This window comes from Suillus plorans, assembly GCF_016647745.1.
Source record: "Suillus plorans strain S12 chromosome Unknown HD556scaffold_16, whole genome shotgun sequence".
In the NCBI taxonomy this organism is placed as follows: Eukaryota; Fungi; Basidiomycota; class Agaricomycetes; order Boletales; family Suillaceae; genus Suillus; species Suillus plorans.
Window position 1 is genome coordinate 339,271 of NW_024537400.1, and position 19,578 is coordinate 358,848.

The 19,578-nt window shown below is 47.2% G+C and overlaps 6 protein-coding genes across 6 annotated transcripts; 2 read left to right on the top strand and 4 right to left on the bottom strand.

Annotated features, from left to right (window-relative positions):
* Positions 1 to 611: 611 nt before the first annotated feature.
* Positions 612 to 2,194, bottom strand: HD556DRAFT_1233541 (uncharacterized protein; the record flags this gene model as incomplete). Its single annotated transcript, XM_041297605.1, has 8 exons — positions 612 to 732; positions 786 to 940; positions 1,062 to 1,190; positions 1,236 to 1,374; positions 1,427 to 1,617; positions 1,668 to 1,802; positions 1,845 to 1,965; positions 2,019 to 2,194. 8 exons carry the CDS (start codon positions 2,192 to 2,194, stop codon positions 612 to 614), a joined length of 1,167 nt encoding a protein of 388 aa, XP_041162509.1.
* A 1,567-nt stretch (positions 2,195 to 3,761) lies between these two features.
* Positions 3,762 to 4,139, bottom strand: HD556DRAFT_1233277 (uncharacterized protein; the record flags this gene model as incomplete). Its single annotated transcript, XM_041297582.1, has 1 exon — positions 3,762 to 4,139. A coding segment is annotated over one exon (378 nt), but the record flags the coding sequence as incomplete, so codon positions are not given.
* A 1,446-nt stretch (positions 4,140 to 5,585) lies between these two features.
* On the top strand, positions 5,586 to 6,079 carry HD556DRAFT_253773 (uncharacterized protein). Its single transcript, XM_041310035.1, has 5 exons — positions 5,586 to 5,606; positions 5,656 to 5,688; positions 5,738 to 5,834; positions 5,884 to 5,912; positions 5,968 to 6,079. The coding sequence occupies exons 2-5, from the start codon at positions 5,674 to 5,676 to the stop codon at positions 6,031 to 6,033; spliced, it is 207 nt and encodes a 68-aa protein (XP_041162511.1). The 5' UTR covers positions 5,586 to 5,606; positions 5,656 to 5,673; the 3' UTR covers positions 6,034 to 6,079.
* Positions 6,080 to 6,218: 139 nt separating this feature from the next.
* On the bottom strand, positions 6,219 to 9,943 carry HD556DRAFT_1306554 (uncharacterized protein; the record flags this gene model as incomplete). Its single annotated transcript, XM_041299927.1, has 13 exons — positions 6,219 to 6,320; positions 6,415 to 6,439; positions 6,482 to 6,810; positions 6,888 to 7,141; positions 7,173 to 7,960; positions 8,087 to 8,112; positions 8,168 to 8,288; positions 8,359 to 8,399; positions 8,593 to 8,643; positions 8,694 to 8,766; positions 8,947 to 9,475; positions 9,561 to 9,627; positions 9,665 to 9,943. 13 exons carry the CDS (start codon positions 9,941 to 9,943, stop codon positions 6,219 to 6,221), a joined length of 2,685 nt encoding a protein of 894 aa, XP_041162512.1.
* A 6,080-nt stretch (positions 9,944 to 16,023) lies between these two features.
* On the top strand, positions 16,024 to 16,489 carry HD556DRAFT_1356414 (uncharacterized protein). The gene has a single exon (XM_041302495.1). It carries the CDS (start codon positions 16,113 to 16,115, stop codon positions 16,368 to 16,370), a length of 258 nt encoding a protein of 85 aa, XP_041162513.1. The 5' UTR covers positions 16,024 to 16,112; the 3' UTR covers positions 16,371 to 16,489.
* Positions 16,490 to 17,185: 696 nt separating this feature from the next.
* On the bottom strand, positions 17,186 to 18,870 carry HD556DRAFT_253785 (uncharacterized protein). The gene is made up of 3 exons (XM_041310036.1): positions 18,644 to 18,870; positions 18,251 to 18,589; positions 17,186 to 18,193 (listed from the first exon to the last, which is right to left on the bottom strand). Exons 1-3 carry the CDS (start codon positions 18,812 to 18,814, stop codon positions 17,363 to 17,365), a joined length of 1,341 nt encoding a protein of 446 aa, XP_041162514.1. The 5' UTR covers positions 18,815 to 18,870; the 3' UTR covers positions 17,186 to 17,362.
* Positions 18,871 to 19,578: the final 708 nt, after the last annotated feature.

A 19,578-nucleotide genomic window follows, 5' to 3' on the forward strand; every position in this document is an offset into this window, starting at 1 on the left:
GAGCTGGTCGTGAGAATTAGACAGTGCAGATATTACCACTGTCGAGCTGGATTTTGTTACTCACGCTTCTCTGCTTGTCGCTCTGAGATGGTCTTCGGACCTGAAGGATACAGATATCGCCTTTCTCACACTGGATTTTATTGCCTCGCATGTCTGTACTTTCTGCCTGAGATGGTCGTAGGGATTGGAAGGTACAGATGTTACCGTTGTCGAGCTGAATCTTGTCACCTCTCACTTCTGTGCTTTTTGCCCCAAGATGGTATTGGGAACTTGAGGATACGGATATCGCCTTTCTTGCTCTGTATTTTGTTACTTTGCACATCTGTGCTTTCTGTTCGAGATGCCTATGAGAACCACACATTATAGATATCACCACTGTCGAAGCTGTATTTTGTTACTTTACACTTTTGTACTTTTGCCATGCAATTGGAGTGAATACAAGTCGCGCTGCATTTCCTCATTCTGTCCATGAAGTTCACAATATCTGGGGTATTTGTATGGATACCAATAAAGCTCAATTATCATTCAAATCATCTACCCGAGCTTCACAACATGGTAAACGATCAAAACATCAAGTCACTAATGTAATCTAGTTGAAAACGAGAGTTGAACTAATCAGAATCGAAGAGGGCATCATCCTCTTGCGCCCTCTGCCTTGCAAGAGCGTTTACGGACATGCTGGACTTGGCTGCATCACTGAGTTCCGCGCGACGACTTGTTCCGAAGACCTTCCTGGTAAATGAAGATGTGTCAGCTGGGGAGAATTGAAATTAAAGGTAACGCACCTTGTCCACCACGCAAGGAGGCGGTCAACTTTCCGCTGGGCTGCTTGGCCAGGAGCCTTCTCGAAGAAGTCTACAATGATATGCCAGAACTGTACATAATCAAAGTCACCATCGACTGAATGCCATGAAGTCACCGAAGAAAGTGCGAATCGTAACTGCGAGTGTGACATAGTATTGGTGCTCAGGAATCAAATGAAGAACAATATCACTTACTTGGCAAACCACATATGTGATTGAGCACGGTGAGACCTTGTGCATCTTAATGATCTGCGCTACATGGGTCTTGACCTTCTTGCCAGAAAATTCCCTTTTGGTGCATCTGTTATTTTCAATAATATTGGCACCGTCGCCTTCACCATCAATCTCTTTTGTGGAGGAAGGAGAAGTAAATATGGATTTAAAGGCCTGCCGAAAGTTGGATTTTCGTTGAGCTACTTGGGTACAACGCACCTGGATCAAAAGGGTACTTTTGAAGAGACCCTCCTCGAGATTATCTTGATCGGCGGTGTACTTTTCATACAAGAAAGTTGGCCATGACATTTCGGTTACAATGCAGCCATCAGCACGATCCCTAATTCCCGCTCTGATGCTAGTGAGAAGTCAGTATGGCACAATAAGGTCCCGAGTACCACAAAGCTTACGTTGGATTATCCCAGTCCAATTCAGTTGGGCAGAGTAGTTTACCGCACGCATCATTAACAAATCCACGGCTGTACTTATCCTCGTAATCGACTGGCGGATTGGGTTTGAATTCGCGATTGACCCAATCGGGGACAAGGCTCTTGAGCTTTGAGGTGTCGTCTCCACGAGCACTATCGGCCCCCTGCCTAAGCTAAACAGCGACTCAACACAAAGACAATCATTTATATCGCTGAAGCATACCTTTTTTAACATTTGCACGTATTCCTCGTACTCCATATCTGAACACTTTGGCTGAAACCACGGGAGGATGTTGGTAAGGGTGATGTATCCCGTGTGCAATCGATCCTGACTGTGATGACAGACCCGTAAGTAGCGCTCGTGATGCATGGATGGACTTGGGACTTACTCGATGGTTACCTCATCATCGTCTGCAATGTCGTACCTCCTGTCGTTCTCGGTTATTAAGTCTTCGATACTGTCAAACAATGTGACTATTCGTCTAATAGCTCTTCCCTGCGAAATAAAGTAGTTGGTCTCCCTACCAGTAATAATCATAGTGAGTAAATCGGAAGGACTTGAAGGCGCACAAACCTTTGTTTCACCATGCGCCCAGCCTCGAGCACTTGCAGTTTCTCTTCTAATGCTGCAATTTTCCGCCTCTGTCGAGCATTTTCGGATGTCGCCACCGCTATGGACGTTGTCACTGACACGGACTCGGAAGGTTCGGATGGTGCTGAAGGCTGTGAGCCGCCCTGCGTCTGAGACATGATGAGTAAGGCAGGAATATAAACCAGAGGGAAGGATATGGACAAGACTGACTTCATGTACCGTCCACTTTATATGACGGCCGTCTAGTAAGTACTGGCAGAACGGTTCAGCGTCGGCAAAAGTAACTAGTAGTAGTACATACCTAGGAACACATCAAAAGCTACTAGCACGATAACGTTAGTACTACTAGGCCGACGAAAAAAATTACTCAATGCGGTACTACTGCTGTCTTGCTGCAGTTTCGTCATATAAACTCGGATCCCGTCGCAAACTGCGACTATACTATGATGATAGAGCCCAGAGGAGGCATAAGACAGGTGTGCATGGCCGTGTGCCGGTGGGCAGCCTTGAGTCGGAAGTTGTCAAGGTCACGGACAAACTTTGGGGATGTGAGTCTTCTCACACGGTAAGGCTTCCATATGTGGTAGTAGTAGGAGGCGTAAGGTTGACATTTTCATATTCATACGTTACGCCCACGCAAGGCTTCCATATGTAGTAGTAGGCACAAGACATTTTCATATCCATATATAGTAGGCACGCATAAGGCTTCCATTGTACTAGGCACGCGTAAGACTTCCATATATAGTAGACACGGAACATTTTCATAAACTCATGGAATTTCTTATTTAGGCAGCATTTCGTGCCATCACATCGTAGATCGGCGGCGGCCAAATATAAAACTCAAAAAACCCGGGATTCGGCACACATGGTGAAATCAAACCACGCAATCATTGATTTGACAATAGTTGTAACGTTCGATGGGCCCGGGCCGTCCTCAAAATAACAACTCAGCACAGCACTACTCTGCTACCCGTTCAACCAGCTTCCGTCCAAATTTGAATAGCATAATTAAGCCTTGTAAGGAGAAGTACATCAGCTGGGGACCTTATCAAAACGTCAATGAGCCAGGAACATGAAGCAAAAATAGCGTACCAGGCAGCTTGACCAACAAAGCCAGAAACATACACGCATCTCATCGTTGACCAGCTCAGCAGAGACCTTCAGTAAAGCGCCAAGGCACTAATAGTATATCCATGCCATTGTGGACATTTGACGGCCACAGGGCAGAGAAGCACAGAAGCACGAGCGCAAGAAGCTCTTTCACCCCCATAACTGGCAGATCCCTTAGTGGAGTGAGGATAAAGATGATGATCGATGCGAGCGGTGTGCGATCGAGAAGAGAACCAAGCCAGATCTTGAGGCCACGTGCACCTGCCCCTACATTGTCATCTAAAACCTTGTGACGAAGGGACTAGTACCGCGTACCAATTACCGGGTTGTTGCTGGTTCATCAGTTGTCAGGAGTAATGGCTGCACCCCGCATAAGCCAAGGCACCTAGGTTTTTGACTTGTCTTTGAGCAGTCACGTGCGTATGAATTCGGCAATAACTCGCTGCTTGTGCTTATTTGAAATGTGAATAGTGGCAATATCGCATGCCGCGCAAGCGATTTGTATACAGGTATGATGTGCGTGACTCCATCACCCGAGTCGACGACTACGCCTGTTGTTAAACCTGCACTCGACAGACAGTCAGCACCCAGCCATCATACAGCACAGAACAGATCTCACCTTGCGCATACAACATCGACACAGCCTGGATCGCTACATACAACCCCCTGGAAGCCATACTCCTCAAATATCACCTGCACCATCTTCTGCCGGTTGACTTTAGGGTTCATAGGTGGCTCCGTGAGTAGCACTTTACCGCCACGCGGGCTGACCTTGAGTTTCTCGTCGAAAGTGTAATCCCAGAGGTGCTTCATGTCTTCCCAGTTGTGCACTATACCGTGTTCCATGGGTTGCGTGACTTGGAGATAATTACGGTTCTCGGCGGCTTCATCGCCCACCATGATATCTTTGATCACTGCGGAGCCCACGTGCTCCTCTGCGCGCAAAATGGGGTGGCCTACGACGGAGGGGAATACTGGATGTTTGGATGAATCAGTGTGCTTTGGTGGGGCTTACGCACCACGCTCTGGGAAGTTCGATCCTGCGTAGCCTACTTTGACGAACTGCGGGTGGGATTGAGATAATCCAGCACGTCAAGAAGAGCTTAAATAAAGACTTACGATATACGATGTATCACAATCACTGAGTCCTTGTCGTCCGTGGTCTCATTAGAGATATTCCAACATCTACCTCCGACCGTCAAATTCGTCGCCTTCGCCACCTTCAATAAACACAAAAACTGGCTATCGATATGGCCAAAGAGCCAAGTACCGCGCCCACAGTCGCACCGATGATAATGCCTGTTCGCTGGCTGGTAGTCGAATTTACTGTGCTCGTTGAGGAGGGCAAAAGGCTCGGAGGAGAACTGGATGTGGGTAATATTAGTGTTGGAAGATAAGAAGAGGTCGCACTATTGCACATATGAATGGATCGTGGTATTTGGCATACTCTCTGACAAAGACAAGAGGGTGCTTACCTGCTATTTGTGACGTTGAGCGTGATCGACTCGACGTCAAAACGGGTGGGAGAAAGTCCTTGGAGAAATGTGATGCCTAATGTCGATGTCTGTGACTCAGGCAGGTTATCAGCGATGAGAAGCTGGTTGATGTTGGTATTGACCTGATTTGTAATTGTAACGATCAATAGCATGAGCACAGGCGTCAATGAAATGAAATGCGACACACCTCTAAAGGTCAAAAACAATTGGGGTACCAAGTTCCTGGATTGTGGTATCGGGCCAGTTGTAGTAGTAACAATTACTGGTGTTCCATTAGTGCTAAGACACCGTGACCCAGCCCGTCCGAATCAGCCTGAAGGCCAAGTCAGCTAAAATGTGATGAATTGAGAAGACAAAACTTACTACGTTTTCAGTGCTGCAGTTCAATACACCAAGTGCCGAGTGAGCTTATTATGATACGTCTTTCGATGCATGAGCAGAAGGATACATGAATGACGGTCAACAATAATTTGTAAAGCAAGTTTGGATTGTCGCGGCAATTACCGTAGCAGTGGCGCAGATTCCTCACGTGACCTACGGACAGTGCACGAAGGCCAACCATCACTGAAATTCAATTTTTGCTATCAAGTCTTATACTGCTACATTGGAAATCCATTGCCAGTTTCGTGACACGGATAGGACCTGCTACTGGTTTTGACTCCATCACCATGCACAGTCTAATTTGATCTCGCACGGTGACATGGCGAATGCACAGTTTCGAAATCATGCAAATTCAGATATACTAAGAGCGAGTTCTGGAACCTTATCTAGTACAAGCGTGCAATGGTCGCGTCCCTAGAGAATACAGGTATCCAGACGGCGAAGGTAAGAATTCCTAAATATAGTTGCCAGATGAAGTTTATTGACTGCAACTGCTCTAGTATTGTAATGGTACGCGGACTTCATGCAGGCATTTACACCATTGTCATCCTGAATATGTGCAGTGGCCGGTCTAGGAGTTTTGGTAGGTCTATATACAAATCACGGACAATAACCCTCCTTATGCTTCCTAGATTTTTGACTATTTCTTAATGCTCGAACCTGAAGTGAGCATTTCTTCATAGAGTTCGAACATCTCTTGACGAATGTCACAAGATTCGATGGACATGGAACAGGTGCTGGAGCGTCGCTCGTGTTCTTTCCGTAATCTCACGCTACATGGCCTTTGTAGCAGCTGGCATGACTTCATATGGTGAGCAACTACCTGTATCTCCTGGTACATGACATTGACGAGTGATTAGCTATCCTTGCTACACGAGCGAACGTGAATGTTAGTGTGTCTTGTTTACGTGGTTGTTGTATGAACTGAAGGATGACGAATACAGTGCTCGAACTTCAGCAGGGCTTCGAATGGTGATCGATATCCTGAACATTCAGCGTCTTGTCACTGATTTCACTACAGCAATTCATACCATCAGTATTGTAGCTGCTGAAGGTTCGCTCCATTCCTGTAGTGTCTTCCGGGCCTTATACTATCTATCTCTCATAGGTGTATGGTACATAGTGTGAGTGACTCGGAAATCTGGTTTCTTCAGATCCCGTCAGCATGATTCTTTTGCTACCGCATATATTAGATCTAAACTGGAGCGTCCTTGTCAATATGACCTTGTCTATTTCCTAGCTGGCACCTCTCCTTCGCTTCCAAGTTGGTCTGCACCCACCATTCGACACCAAAATCCTACGCACGGAACACTGACACATGATCTGAGAACTCCAAAAGATGACTATAAAACTGCTTGGAACGGACACAATCAGGTATTACATCAATGTACATATGGAGATCTAGAGCTGGAGGAACTGCGAGGAAACAATGCACTTCTAGTAGTGATCATAACATACTATGTGTGACCCGTTAAGAGATAACATTCGTTATCGAGCAATCCATCAAACATGGACCTTTCTGTGGGATCAAATCGAGAAACGTGATCTGCAATGTATCGAAAGTACTGAGCATTGTCCGGAGTGTCAAGCTGATCCTCTACGAAAATGCCTGTTTTATATCGCTTTATTCCCCACCTACATGTTGTTCCTCCGAGAAAGAAAGTGTTCGAAAGCCGCAGCCTCCATTTATCTGTGCCATCGAAGATGTAGCGACCATATTGTTGCTCCGACAACATGATCTCCAAAATGTTAGTGATCGCGCGATTTGCGAGGGGTACCAGGAACTGCTGAATGACCCGTCCCCCGTGCGCAGCTGATGCGAAAGATTGAATCGAAGAGAGAACTTAAATCAACGTTGACATACCTCCAAGAATCCGTCAAGGAATGAATCGTTTAGTAGTAAGGACTCAACCCTGTCAATGCGAGCTGATTGGGTTGATTGCCTGCGCTGGGCAGTGACCGGCAGGGCTAGTTCATATGCGACGAAGACTACGAGGCGTCCGCACGCCCTAAAGGTGTCGATGATGGTGGTCGGAACGCTCCTGAGCCTGCTGATCTTGCCTTTAGCGTCAATACACTTTCTCCATTTATTGAGCTCCGCTGTTTTACGTCGATGAGCTAGGAGGCGGGAATATAAAAAGGGAATTACTGTTTGAATACTGAGCGACTGCAGTGTCAAGCGCGTGATTCGCCAAATGCGTTAAAGTTTCATCGGCGAGAAAAAAGGAGTTTTCGAATGTGAATTTCACCATGTGAGCGTGAGCGTCTTCCTTCACTTGATCGATAAACTGCGGTGGTAAGATGACTACCTGAATGACTCGCAAAGACCCTGGTTGTACGACACTCGTACATTTTGAGTTGGACCGTCGGCCGGATGCTGCTGTGTGATACTGAGGGCCAACTTTGCGCCCTCGGTTCATCTTCTTATCAACAATATTGAGGGGAATGTCAAACGCATGAGGTGGAGCCTCAATAGCCGGAGGCAGATTAACATGTGACGATGAGCTAACATGTTCGTGGGCGTCCGAATGGTGGATCGGCCACAGGGACAGATTTGGAGGGTTCTGAAAGAAACTGGGAGGGTTTTGGATTACTGGGGCTTGTACTGGCAGGTCAGGCTGCGGCCGCTGGCTTCTGCCGTAGTTGTTGTGGTCATGGTAGGGATCGTTGGTGACATTAACGTTATGGGCACTTGTGGGCCTGTAATCGCGATCATAGGGATCTCCGTGGTGATAGCCAAGGTTATCATCATGATCACCGTGAATATGTAGCCGCGGGACGCTGGTACTTGACTCGTTCACGTTGGACTGGAAGAAATCAGCTGTAAAAGAATCAACGTTGGAATGACTGCTGCTGCCCACAGCCTGAGGCGGTGGCTGAATGGCAGTCAATTGCTTGGGTAGCTCTCCCCAGAGTTCAGGCGCCGATGACCAGGATCTGCCAGTGAAGGAGTCAGACTGATGGTGATCATCCATGTTTAAGTGCCAGCGGCTACTAGTACTAGTGAGCTGATCACGAGTGAATCAGTGTATGAGTCGCGGTAAGCTGCATAAGCAGATGTACCGTTCAGGTTCGAGAGGTGCGACAGCCTGAGAATGTAGAAGTACAGATTAAATATGGGAGATATCACCAGTATCAGTATACTAGTGTACTAGTCACGGTAGTACTAGCGGCGACTCGGTCACAGTGACCATGTTGCAGTAGCCAGACAGTCACGGTTGGGCGCAGCATCTCCATTGGCTGACCGACGCCGTCAGTATCATTCCTATCATGGTTATTTAGTCAAAGATCAGCACACGACTTTTACCTTTACATCGTTATTCAATAGCACTTACTGCCGCGAGGCTCTTGAGGCAGTCTCGATAGAAGGTACTGACTAAAAAAGGAAGCCTTACAGATTTGACCCGATCAACCCTGTTTACCAATCAAAAGACTTTCGCGTTGCTTTCGCGCTTGCACAGGATTAATTATATTAACAACAGACTTCCTTTTTTGGTTTCAATCTTTGCAGTCTAAAACGGGCATTTTTTTACGATCAAAGCGCAGGTTCCGTTATTTCGTTAACTTACCACTATCTGCCGCAACTCGAGAATGTTTTGTCTCCGTGTGAAATGTGAGGCCTAGGGTTTCGTTGGCTCAAGTGCCCGTTTAAGAGTGTATCCTAATACACCTTCGATTCCATGACTTTAGAGCTACAGAAGACAAATGAAGGATCGGACCTAACGCGCCCCGCGAGAACATATCTACAGCAAGAAGTCCTACATATCACAAAAGTTCCATAAATAGAAAAAGTTTATCGTACGTAGGGCGTAGTAGTATAATGACACCCATCTGTTGCGCAGGATCAGTACAAGTTCGGTAATAGAAAATAAATACCATAATCACTTCAGTCATGAGATTTCTCCACGTTTCTACATGCGGACCGAGAACCTGATCTGCTAAAAGGATCTTCATCCGAAACCATGGCACTTAAATCCGAGTTTGCGGGACTTGCAGGCAAGCGGCCTTCTCCTGCGTGCGAATCTTGCTTACGAGCGCCGACCTCGTGGGTGTCTTCATCACTCATGGGCAGATAGTGCTCACGAGCAAGGCATTCGAGGTGATCAAGCTGCGCGTCGGTGGCAATGAAAGAAGTCCTGTCCTGACCGTACGCAGCCATACTGAAGGCTGTGCGATTTTTGAGCTCCGCCATGTTACAATTGGCAAGTGCTTCAAGCGAGACAGCCAGAGATTCTTTGGTGGCATTGGCAAAGCCAGCAGCTTCGTCCTCAAGAAGTATCTGGAGAAGCCTTGTGTGTCGCTGAGAAACTTCAATTTCCCAAGCGGAGGCTAGAGCACGCAAGCGCTTCCATTCAAGATCAGCCTCCTTCGTGAGGACTGCTTGAGCAACAGCCTCGGAAGACATGTTTCTTAAGCCATGCGCAACTAGACTTTTGCCCTGGTACAATGCTCCTGAATAAACGTGTGAACGAACATATGTATAGATAGACATACCCTTTCAACATCTGTTGGTACCATGTCAGATGGTCCAATATACCTTTCAGTGAAGCGGAGCTCCATTGCTCTTGGACGCCTCCAATGGTCGGAGGAATTGCCATGTCTTGCTTTTGCACGATTCACAACAAAAGACAGATAACTGACTATGGGGGGAAGGGATGCAGGTGCATTGATATCGTCATCCTCGGTTTTGGAAGACGATGGTGATAACGACCTATGGCGTTTCATGGGTTTGTTCGGCGACGAATCATGAGTTCTGCGGAGAGTCCGAGTTATACCCCTGCCTTGATGAAGTGTCTTTAGAGAAAGGCCCGAAAAACTTTGGCTAGGCAAAGTACCCCTGGTCTCCGGGTCATCATAACGGTCATAGTCTGGACTAGACCCTCCAGTAGAGCTTGGAGGAGGTGTAAGACAAGGGTGCATTGTCTAGTATGTGCTGGGTAAACAAACTATGGGAGGCGAACTGACCGAAAAATGCTTACTACTAATGGGATATTAATACGGAAGCGGGACGTATGACCCAAACTAGTTTAGGCAACTCTGACGTTCCAGATTCCAGTATAACGGTTGGGTTACACGCACCATGGTGAACTGAACTCGTTTTGGGTCCTAGTATGGATAATCTAGGTTCCGATCACACCCCTATACTAGGAAAGTCGGAGTGCAATCAGAGTTCAAGCACTGGAATATTAATGGTGAGCCACCATGACTCAACTGACTACTTACAAGGTAGAGTGGCACTTGTGGGAGTAAGAAGCAACTTTGCTGAGTTGAACCTGTGCTTTCGAAGCAATGATTTTTTGTGGGAAAGCGTTCAGAATAAGGCAATATTACATCAATATCACATATCAGAAATAGTACTAATTTACGTACTAGGAAGCGCGGCTTGACTTCTCAAGTTGTAAAAAAAATCACAAGTACTCGTCGAGCTACTCCCTATGTGACGGCCTGAGTTGAAGCTAATAATCATTCATGCAGCTCTTACTATTAGAATCCTTCTCTATCCTGCTTCTGTTATTTTCAATGGTGTCTTGCGGTGCCCAAAGTTGCTCTTGGGAGAAAGCAACAGACAATCGAGGTCTTAGTAGACATCGCGCAAGTTGCCATTTTTTTAAAAGGTCTAGCATCCTTGCAACGCAGAAGAGGCAACAACGAGCAAGAGACGCAACATTGGCAACTTTAGTTCCAAAACTTACCCAGTCAGTGAACACCTCGCGAGTGAGTAACCTTTCAAAACCTGCTTTGAATGGGGACTCGAGTGTCGAGACCTCAACAGACTTAGACGCACCATCACTACCATGTAATACTCCATAACTTATATGCTTTCAACAGAGAATCGCACCTGTGAGGTCCAGGTATGTTACGAGGGCTCGTCCAAGACCAATTACCGCTTGCGATCCCTTAGCAAACCCTACTCCGGTGTTATTCAATTCTTCTGGCGAGCTCACTCAGCTTGCTGCTTTGCATCACACTCCTGACTCGAACTCGGAACATGGACAACACCGTGACTATGTTGAAGTTGCGATGGACTTGGAGAATTCCAATGGATCTAACCACGACAACTTGTGTTCGTAACTTCATAGTTGTTGCATCTGATATCTACTAAATACTCGACTTTTTCAGCAGAACCCCTGTTGTTACGAAGGAGACGCATTCCGAGGCCTTTCGATGACATCGCGTGTTCGATCGAGGATCTCAACGTCGTTAACGCCCCATCACTCCCAGCCCAATCTAGAATCAAACATGTACTTTTAACGCTGAGAGACTCTCTCCAGACTGCATTCAATTCGGTTGGAATCTGCCGGCTCTATCCCTGTCGTCCTTCATTCGAGCCCAATGCATACATTCCGTCCTCCTTACTTGCGAGATCATGTCCTACAGTTGTTCAAGCAATAGATTCACCACCGATAGCCGCACCCCCACCCTACCCCTTTCCTAACATGACGGTTTATCGCCTCATGTCCTGGATGAACTCAGGGAGCCACCGAAAATCAGAAATTGAGGTCCAGCGGCTGGTCAGAGATATTCTACAAGCAGACGATTTTGAGGTCAAAGATCTTGAGGGGTTCTCAGTGAGGAGGAGCTTGCGAGAATTGGATGAGGACGTGGGTCCGGAGAAGGTCAATTTTCCAGACGACTGGATTAAGACAGACGTCTCCATCGACATTCCAATGAAGTCGAAGGAAGAAGGACCCAAATCATATACCATCCCTGGATTCCATTATCGTCCTCTTGTCCAAGTAATCCGCGCAGCATTTGCAGATATCCAAGCCGGCGCCTTCCATCTATTGCCTTTCAAACGGCTATGGAAGGATCCTTTGGACGACACCCAGGAGCGATTATTGGATGAGCTCTACACCTCTGATGCTTGGCTGGAAGCCCAGGAGAAGCTGCCGAGGGTGCCTGGTTGTTCATTGGAGCGTGTCATAGCGGGTCTCATGTTTTTTTCTGATGCCACGCACCTAGCAAACTTTGGAACCGCCAAGGCCTGGCCACTTTACCTGTATTTCGGAAATCTTACGAAGTACACGTGATCATTGCCTCAATCAGGAGCATGCCATCTAGTCGGGTTTTTACCTTCAGTGAGTCCTCCTGATTGCTCTACCCCCATCGATGTCTCAACGGCTCTTGTTAGCTCCCTGACAGTATCAAGGATATGTTGAGTAGCCTGTCTCGCATTTCAAAGACTGGCATGATGTCGCTTCACACCCACTGTCGCAGAGAACTGTTTCAAGTGTGCTGGGGCATACTGCTCGATGAAGATTTTCTTGACGCATATTGACACGGTATTATTTTGAAATGTGCTGATGGAGTATTGCGGAGAGTATTTCCCAGACTTTTCACCTATTCAGCTGATTATCCGGAGAAGTACTGTCCTTCGCCTCGGTTAAAACTATAGGATCACTGATATATTTCTAGGGTTTTAATTGCGACTATGAAAGATATGGGCACATGTGCATGCCCTCGCTGCCTCACGCCAAAAGGCTTATTTGGTTCTCTCGGTCTGTTGAAGGATATGAAAAGTCGTCTCAACAATCTCCGAGTGTATGCCATTGCAACGGTCATCAAGGCTCGTGAGTATATCTACAACGAGGGAAATACAGTAGACGGTTCAAAGGTCGAACGCACCCTCGGAGATGGTTCGTGGGTACCTACTATAGTAAGTGGAAATGATTCCTTATGATTTATGATAAGTTCAAACAAACTACTCACAGAATCGATTTGCTGAGAAGCTTGGCCCGCTCGGCCTAGACCCATTCCGCATGCTTGTCGTTGACTTCATGCATGAATGCGAATTGGGTACGTGGAAGGCGCTTTTTACTCACCTTATCAGGCTTCTTTATGCCTTTCCCGGGGGTAGTCAGTTGGCTGCGAAACTCGACACCAGGTACGCTGAATTTTGTTACCTACTTACTAACAGGTAGCTAATTTGCAATGTCACTGTAGATTCCGTCAGGTTCCGACTTTCGGTAATGGCGTAATTCGAAAGTTCGCTAACAATACCTCCGAGATGAAAAGGTTAGCCTGCGCGCGACTTTGAGGATATCTTGCAGGTTTTTGTACTATCTGTTGTTTTGCATCAAGCTCGCTGATATGTTCTCCATCGTCAGTGTGCTATCCCGGTTTTCGAAGGATTGTTCCCCCCCCGACCACAATGCAGCTGTGCAGTCCTTGCTATATCGATTTGCGCAGTGGCATGCACTCGCTAAACTTAGGATTCACTCAGAGTCTACTATGACTTTTCTTGAAGATACATTCAAGAAGCTTTCTCGGAAACTGCGCAAGTTTCAACGCGATACTTGTGCTGCCTTTAATACTATGGAATTGCCCAAAGAGAAGGCAGCTCGCCAACGAAGGTCTGCTCAACGCTCCGAAACTAATGCCATCTCTCTAGAATCAAGTGGGCCAAGGGTCAAGATGTTCAATCTGAGTACTTACAAGTTCCATGCAATGGCGGATTATGTGAGAACCATTAGGCTCTTCGGCACCACAGATTCTTTCACGACTCAAATGGTAAGTACCTGATACATTCCCGCTGTCTACATGACGTTAAGTTTGGTTAGGGGGAGCTTGCCCATAGAGCTCTAAAAGCTTTTTACCCGCTGACAAGCAAGTTAGATACACCAACGCAGTTGGCCAAGCACGAACGTAGGCGTCGCGTACTCCGTCGAGTGGCAGAAGCAGGAGGTATAGCATCCTCTGATATTCAATCGCCCGCCGATGTCCGTCCTCCCGAGTCAGCGTCGACTGGAATCCATCACCAAATCGCAACCAATCAGAGCAATCCAGTCGATCTGTTCGCATTCCTTCGAGAAAACGATGGTGATCTGGCTGTTAAGGTAGATGCATCGTTGCAGTATGGAATCAGCTAACAATGGTTGTCAGAATTTCATACCAAAATTCAAGGACCACATCCTTTACAGGATACGGAAGCTAGATATTACCTATTGCGACCATACATTTACAGATGAAGAACACAACTCGGTGATCATTCCTAACAACACGATCTACACAGTCCAGACAATGCAGGTTCATTACACAACATATGACCTCAGACGTGAATATGACACCATTAACCCTCGGACGCATTCTGACGTTATGGTGCTTTCTGGGGAGATGACACCTAGTCATCCATACTGGTATGCCCGCGTATTGGGCATCTATCACTTGGAGACCTGGATCCATAATAGTGGTTAACCTGTGAAGCAACATCTCGAAGTTCTCTGGGTCAGATGGTTAGCACCGTTGCAGAACAATAAATCTGGCGCGAGGCATGCTCAGTCTTCCCAAGGTTGCATTTGTCGAAGAATCGGACTCTGACGCGTTCGGGTTTCTTGATCCCAGGCAGGTAGTTCGAGGAGCTCATCTAATTCCCGTGTTTGCGTCGGGACGTGGTATAAGCTCCCTTCGCTATGGCAAATCGTTGGCGCGTCCTGGGGGGGGTGTAGACGATTGGGATGAACACTACGTTGGGATGTGAGTGTTTATAATCTACCATGACATATTACAAATTAACCCTCGCCTTTTGTGACAGATTCGTTGATCGTGATATGTTTCTGCGGTATACCCATTTTGGTGTTGGGCATCCGGTGATGCAGCGGAGGATAATCAGAGACTGCGAGTCACTGGCACTGGCTAACGTTATGGATGTTGTAGACGGAGAGGTCAGTGATGGTGAAGATCACATGGAGGGTGATGATGAACAGGAGCAGGACGATGATGAACAGATGGAGGGCGCTGATGAACAGGATGAGAACGATGACGAAGTTAGTGACGAGGAGCCGGAAGATGACGACGAGGGGGATGGAGAGGACGATGAAGGGAGCGATAATGCTGAGGACGAGTCTTACGACCTTTCTTTTTAAACGAATCCCTCCATTCACTCCTTTCTTTTGGTGACTGTCCCAGACGTGCTCCCAGCATTAGTAAACTATCCGTGCCAAGTGGTTCTGCACACGAGACTTGAATTATAGCTGTCTATACAGGTATCAGATACAATTTGGGTTCAAATGCAACATGCGTATTGTACCATTCTCATCATTTCCTGGTAGTCACGGTACTCTACTGTTCAACTGTGCCCGGTGAGTCGAGGAGCAGGCGAGGATGACTTGAACATTCCGAAATGGTAGGAGTTCAAGTTAGTGGAGCCACTGACCGGTCTTGAAAGGGAGCAGGATGGATGCTGGTGCAAAGAGTGTTATGTAACGTCAATCAACCGGCGTGACCACGCATTGAGGACACACCTTTGCCATCATCGCTTGCCTGAGTTTCTGTTCAGGTCACGGTTGCGACAGATCGAATCTGAAAGGGGCCATCATGATTGCAGCGTGCCCCACCACGGTCATCTGCACAATGAAGCTGCCAAAGTAGTACAGTGTGATGCACAGGTGAGGGTCTTTCAAAAGTCGTGCAATGTGACGCACAGGTGAGAGAAAACGAGTACCTTCAACAAAATAAGTTCTGTTCAGGTCACGGTTGCGACAGATCGAATCTGAAAGGGGCCATCATGATTGCAGCGTGCCCCACCACGGTCACCTGCACAATGAAGCTGCCAAAGTAGTACAGTGTGATGCACAGGTGAGGGTCTTTCAAAAGTCGTGCAATGTGACGCACAGGTGAGAGAAAACGAGTACCTTCAACAAAATAAGTACGTCTGGAGTAGTGTTCATTGTCTTGAGTGATTATGACATGTCGCAGTGTTGTGGAGAACTGACATGGTGCTCTAGAATTGTTTATCGGATGCGAAAGCGGCTTTCCATTGTAAAGCCTTAAAAAGTAATACAATTCTGGTAGCCAAATGATGTTGGATTATATAGCCATATCTACAAACCCAAGGACTTGACAAACGGGAACGTACACCAAGGTCGAGAAAAGTGCATATCTATGCATTTGTTCCTGTGATCACGCTTCCCTAGAGTCACGCCACAAACTTCGATCATACTCCTGTATTTTGATATAATTCATATATATTCCATCACGAAACAAATATATTCGGGTATTCATAGTATTACAGTGCGATACCCAGATTATACTTGATTACAATAGCCATGGCTACAATATCAAGGACTCACCGGTTCACTGATGACTGTCAATGATGCTACTTCGATATCTCATGACATTGTTTTCTCATTCATTACTTTGTAGCACCTGCGATTCGCCTAGGCCGGCGACCCTGCAATTGCTGCCAGTGCGCATGCGGCATAATGAAGTGTCTTTCATGACCCGATACTCATACTCATTCTTGACACGCGCTTGGTCAAAGATCCCTGGTACTTGTCGTGGTCCAGCATACTATGGAAAGCCTAACGTCCGTGCTCTGTTACTTGCTCCAAATAGGGCAGTCACATAATTGGGACACCGTGCACCCTTGACAAGTTATTTAAGTAGGTAATTCCTATCCAACTATGCTACGTAGGTTTCATAGGACCACAAGAGTTCGGTGTTGCCGAATTTGACCTTGCTTGCCTGCATGGCCTCTGAATTTTGCGACGGTTCAACTTATGGATTCGTCGATTAGGCACCTGTGCAGGCTCGGATGGGTCGTTTACACCGTCGAAAGCTTTGAGTTCGGGTATCTGCAACTCCACTTCCAGAAACAAAACTGTTCAAGGTCCATACACCTCTTCCTCCAGCTCAAACCACGCTACAGGACGATGGCGAGCCTGAAGTTGTCAAGACTTTTTGCCAACAATGCAGGTGTACGCAAACCAGACCCAAGATGCCATGTTCCAAACACCGTCTAGACCTGCAAATCTGCAAGAAACTGTTTGTCGTCTTCCTTCACTGGCCGTATTCGATATTTTCAAAGTCGTCGAGAACGATATTGAGGTCGATTCCTCGTCAGGCACGATCGTGTATGCCACATCTTATCATGTCCGGCGCTGGTCTAGATAATCACAATTCCGGCCATCCGAAGCCCTTCAAGTGTTCTATCAAGTCTCGCTCTGCGAAAGCTGTCATACTCATCGAGCAGAATGTTAACGATTAAGCTTGCGAAGATGAAACCCACACTAGGGTAATTAGGGTGCCACATCCCATTGTCGTACCGTACATGTCTGTACATATATTACTTCATCTTGTAAGAATAATTTATAGCGCGTGCTCTAGTGTCAATCGCGCTCGCTGTCTTCATGAGAATCAGCCTGTAGTCTGGTACCTCTCTCCCTTCCCTTGATCAAGAGCACATTCAAGTCCGTCCAATGACTGCAGCCAGTAACGTACACCACTCTGGAATATTTAATACTTTTACATATATCCTATCTTTGAAAACAGAAACACGAATGTCGTGAATTGTGGTATACAAAATATCATATCGTAACCAAGCCATCCAGAAACATGCGATTACCGTCTCCCAAGCCCACTCAGGCCCCATGCAACCTTCGACTGCACGAAATCATATCCGCCCAATATCCTCAGCACAAAATCGCGGATGGACGCCCAACTGAACGGCATCCACCAAGCATATGAATCATACGTAAGACTCGCGAGTTTCAAAAGCGTCTTGGTAAAGCCAATGATTTCTAGCGCTCGTGCATGACGCGCCTCCGCAAATTCCTGCAAAATGGTATCATCCACATCGGGATCCTCTGCAGACGCTTGAATGTGCTTCGTGACAGCCTCTGCGAGGAAGATCGCGTCCCTGATGGCCAGGTTCATGCCCTGCCCGCCCGCAGGTGAATGTATATGGGCTGCGTCGCCGACTAGAAAAATGGCGGCTCCGAGACGCGTGAAGGTACGGTCTGCGATGGCGGAATGGGTTCTGAAACGCGTCGAGTAGACCAGCTGGTCGACTTTGACAGGTTTCGGGTTAAGAGACGGATCTGATGTTATACACGCTGGCCCGTATGAGTCGATTAAGTTCTGGATGTACTCTTTCGGTGGTGCATGGGGAGGTTCTCCGTTCTTTGCAGGTATGGCACAACCTATACGAAAGATGGATTTCGTAGTGGGCTTTCCATCTCGTGTCAGTTCGGTGTTGAAGTGGTTGCCAAACGGTGCAAGAAAAAAGATATTGCCTGAAAAAACTGTGGCGTTGAGGTGGCCCTCGAGGGTGAATGGACCGACAGGTTCAGGCTCGAATGTGACATCTGCAGAGACCATCTGAGCCAATAGGTCCTTGGTTAGGTGTGGGCCTTCTGGGTCAGAGAACCCTATACCAGCGACGGTACGGATCTGTAAATGGTCGTCAGACATTCTACTAAGCTAAGTAGGTGGGCATTGAGGTCTCACGATTGAGCGGGCGCCATCTGCGCCGATAATATATCTAGCCCTGATAACTTGACCATCCTCAAAGGACACATCAGTGATGCGAGAATCCTTTTCATTCTGTTTCATTCCTACTACCCTGTGCGGACGCTGCACCTGAACACCAAGGCTCTGCAACTTCTGCCCAAGTACAAACTCGGTGACATTTTGAGGGATACAGAGCGCGTAAGGGTGGGCGGAATGTTTCTTTAGAGGGTCAAATGCGGCGTCAAAGATCTGCGAAGTACGAGATGTGATTCTGATGCCGTTTCCCTTGATGGCTCGAGACAGTAAGCCATCTGCTGCATTAATACTGGCTAAAGCCTAAGATCATAAGAACATCAGTAGGCCTTCTTACGAACGCGCAAGGTAGCTTACCTCGACGGTTGCACAGTGTATGGTGATCGCCCTTGACGCATTCAGTCCTTCGCCTACGGCATCCACGATAACGAAGTCATGGCACCCGTAGTGGACGAGAGAAAGAGCAGCTGTGAGACCTGCGGGGCCTGCACCAACAATAAGCACGGTCGTGTTCTCGGGGAGAGACATTGTCTGTTTGGAGGATTTTGAGAATGATAATGAGTGAGAAGATGGATGAGCTTTAGATGGCTCTTGCACCTGTTATTTAAGGCCACCAATACACACGTTATCTTAACCGGTATTTCGTAAGGATGACTTGCTATCCCGCACGGACTGCAACTGTCGGAGAATGTGTGGGCAATAACCAAACTGGACTCGGAGTGACTGAAGTTGTCCGATCCTGGTGGACTTGGTGACTCAATTTGTGTCCAGTCAGGGTCGTTTACGACGCATGCGCTGGCCCGGAGGTGAAACATTGTGTCGGCATATGACATGGGTCATGCCAATTGCAAAGTTCTCGTCCGTTTTCGCGCGATGAAAAGGCGATGGAGCGGGTGAAGCGAGGACGCTTAAGCCTTAAGCGCTCATATCTTCTGATGCTGACTACAATACCATTAGTAACGCGTCCGACAGGAACAGCCTATGCCTTGTAAAACCACGTCACGAGGCTTGTCTTCTTTCTCGGGTGACTCGCGTAACAAGAATTTCGCAGCGAAATTCCTGTATCGAATCCAAAACAGTACTCTGCTTGATTCATACCACGCTACTACGTACTAGTACTGCATGCGATACGGTACCGAAAGAACCATTAGATGTGAGTCGTCCCAAGCACACGTCTTCTGTAAGCGCTGGGCCCGAGGTGCACAGAGACGTCCTGGGCCGCGTTGGGTAAGTTGCAGCAAACACTACTATTATGATCGTGTTTTGACTATATTATCCATCAGTTGCGTCCA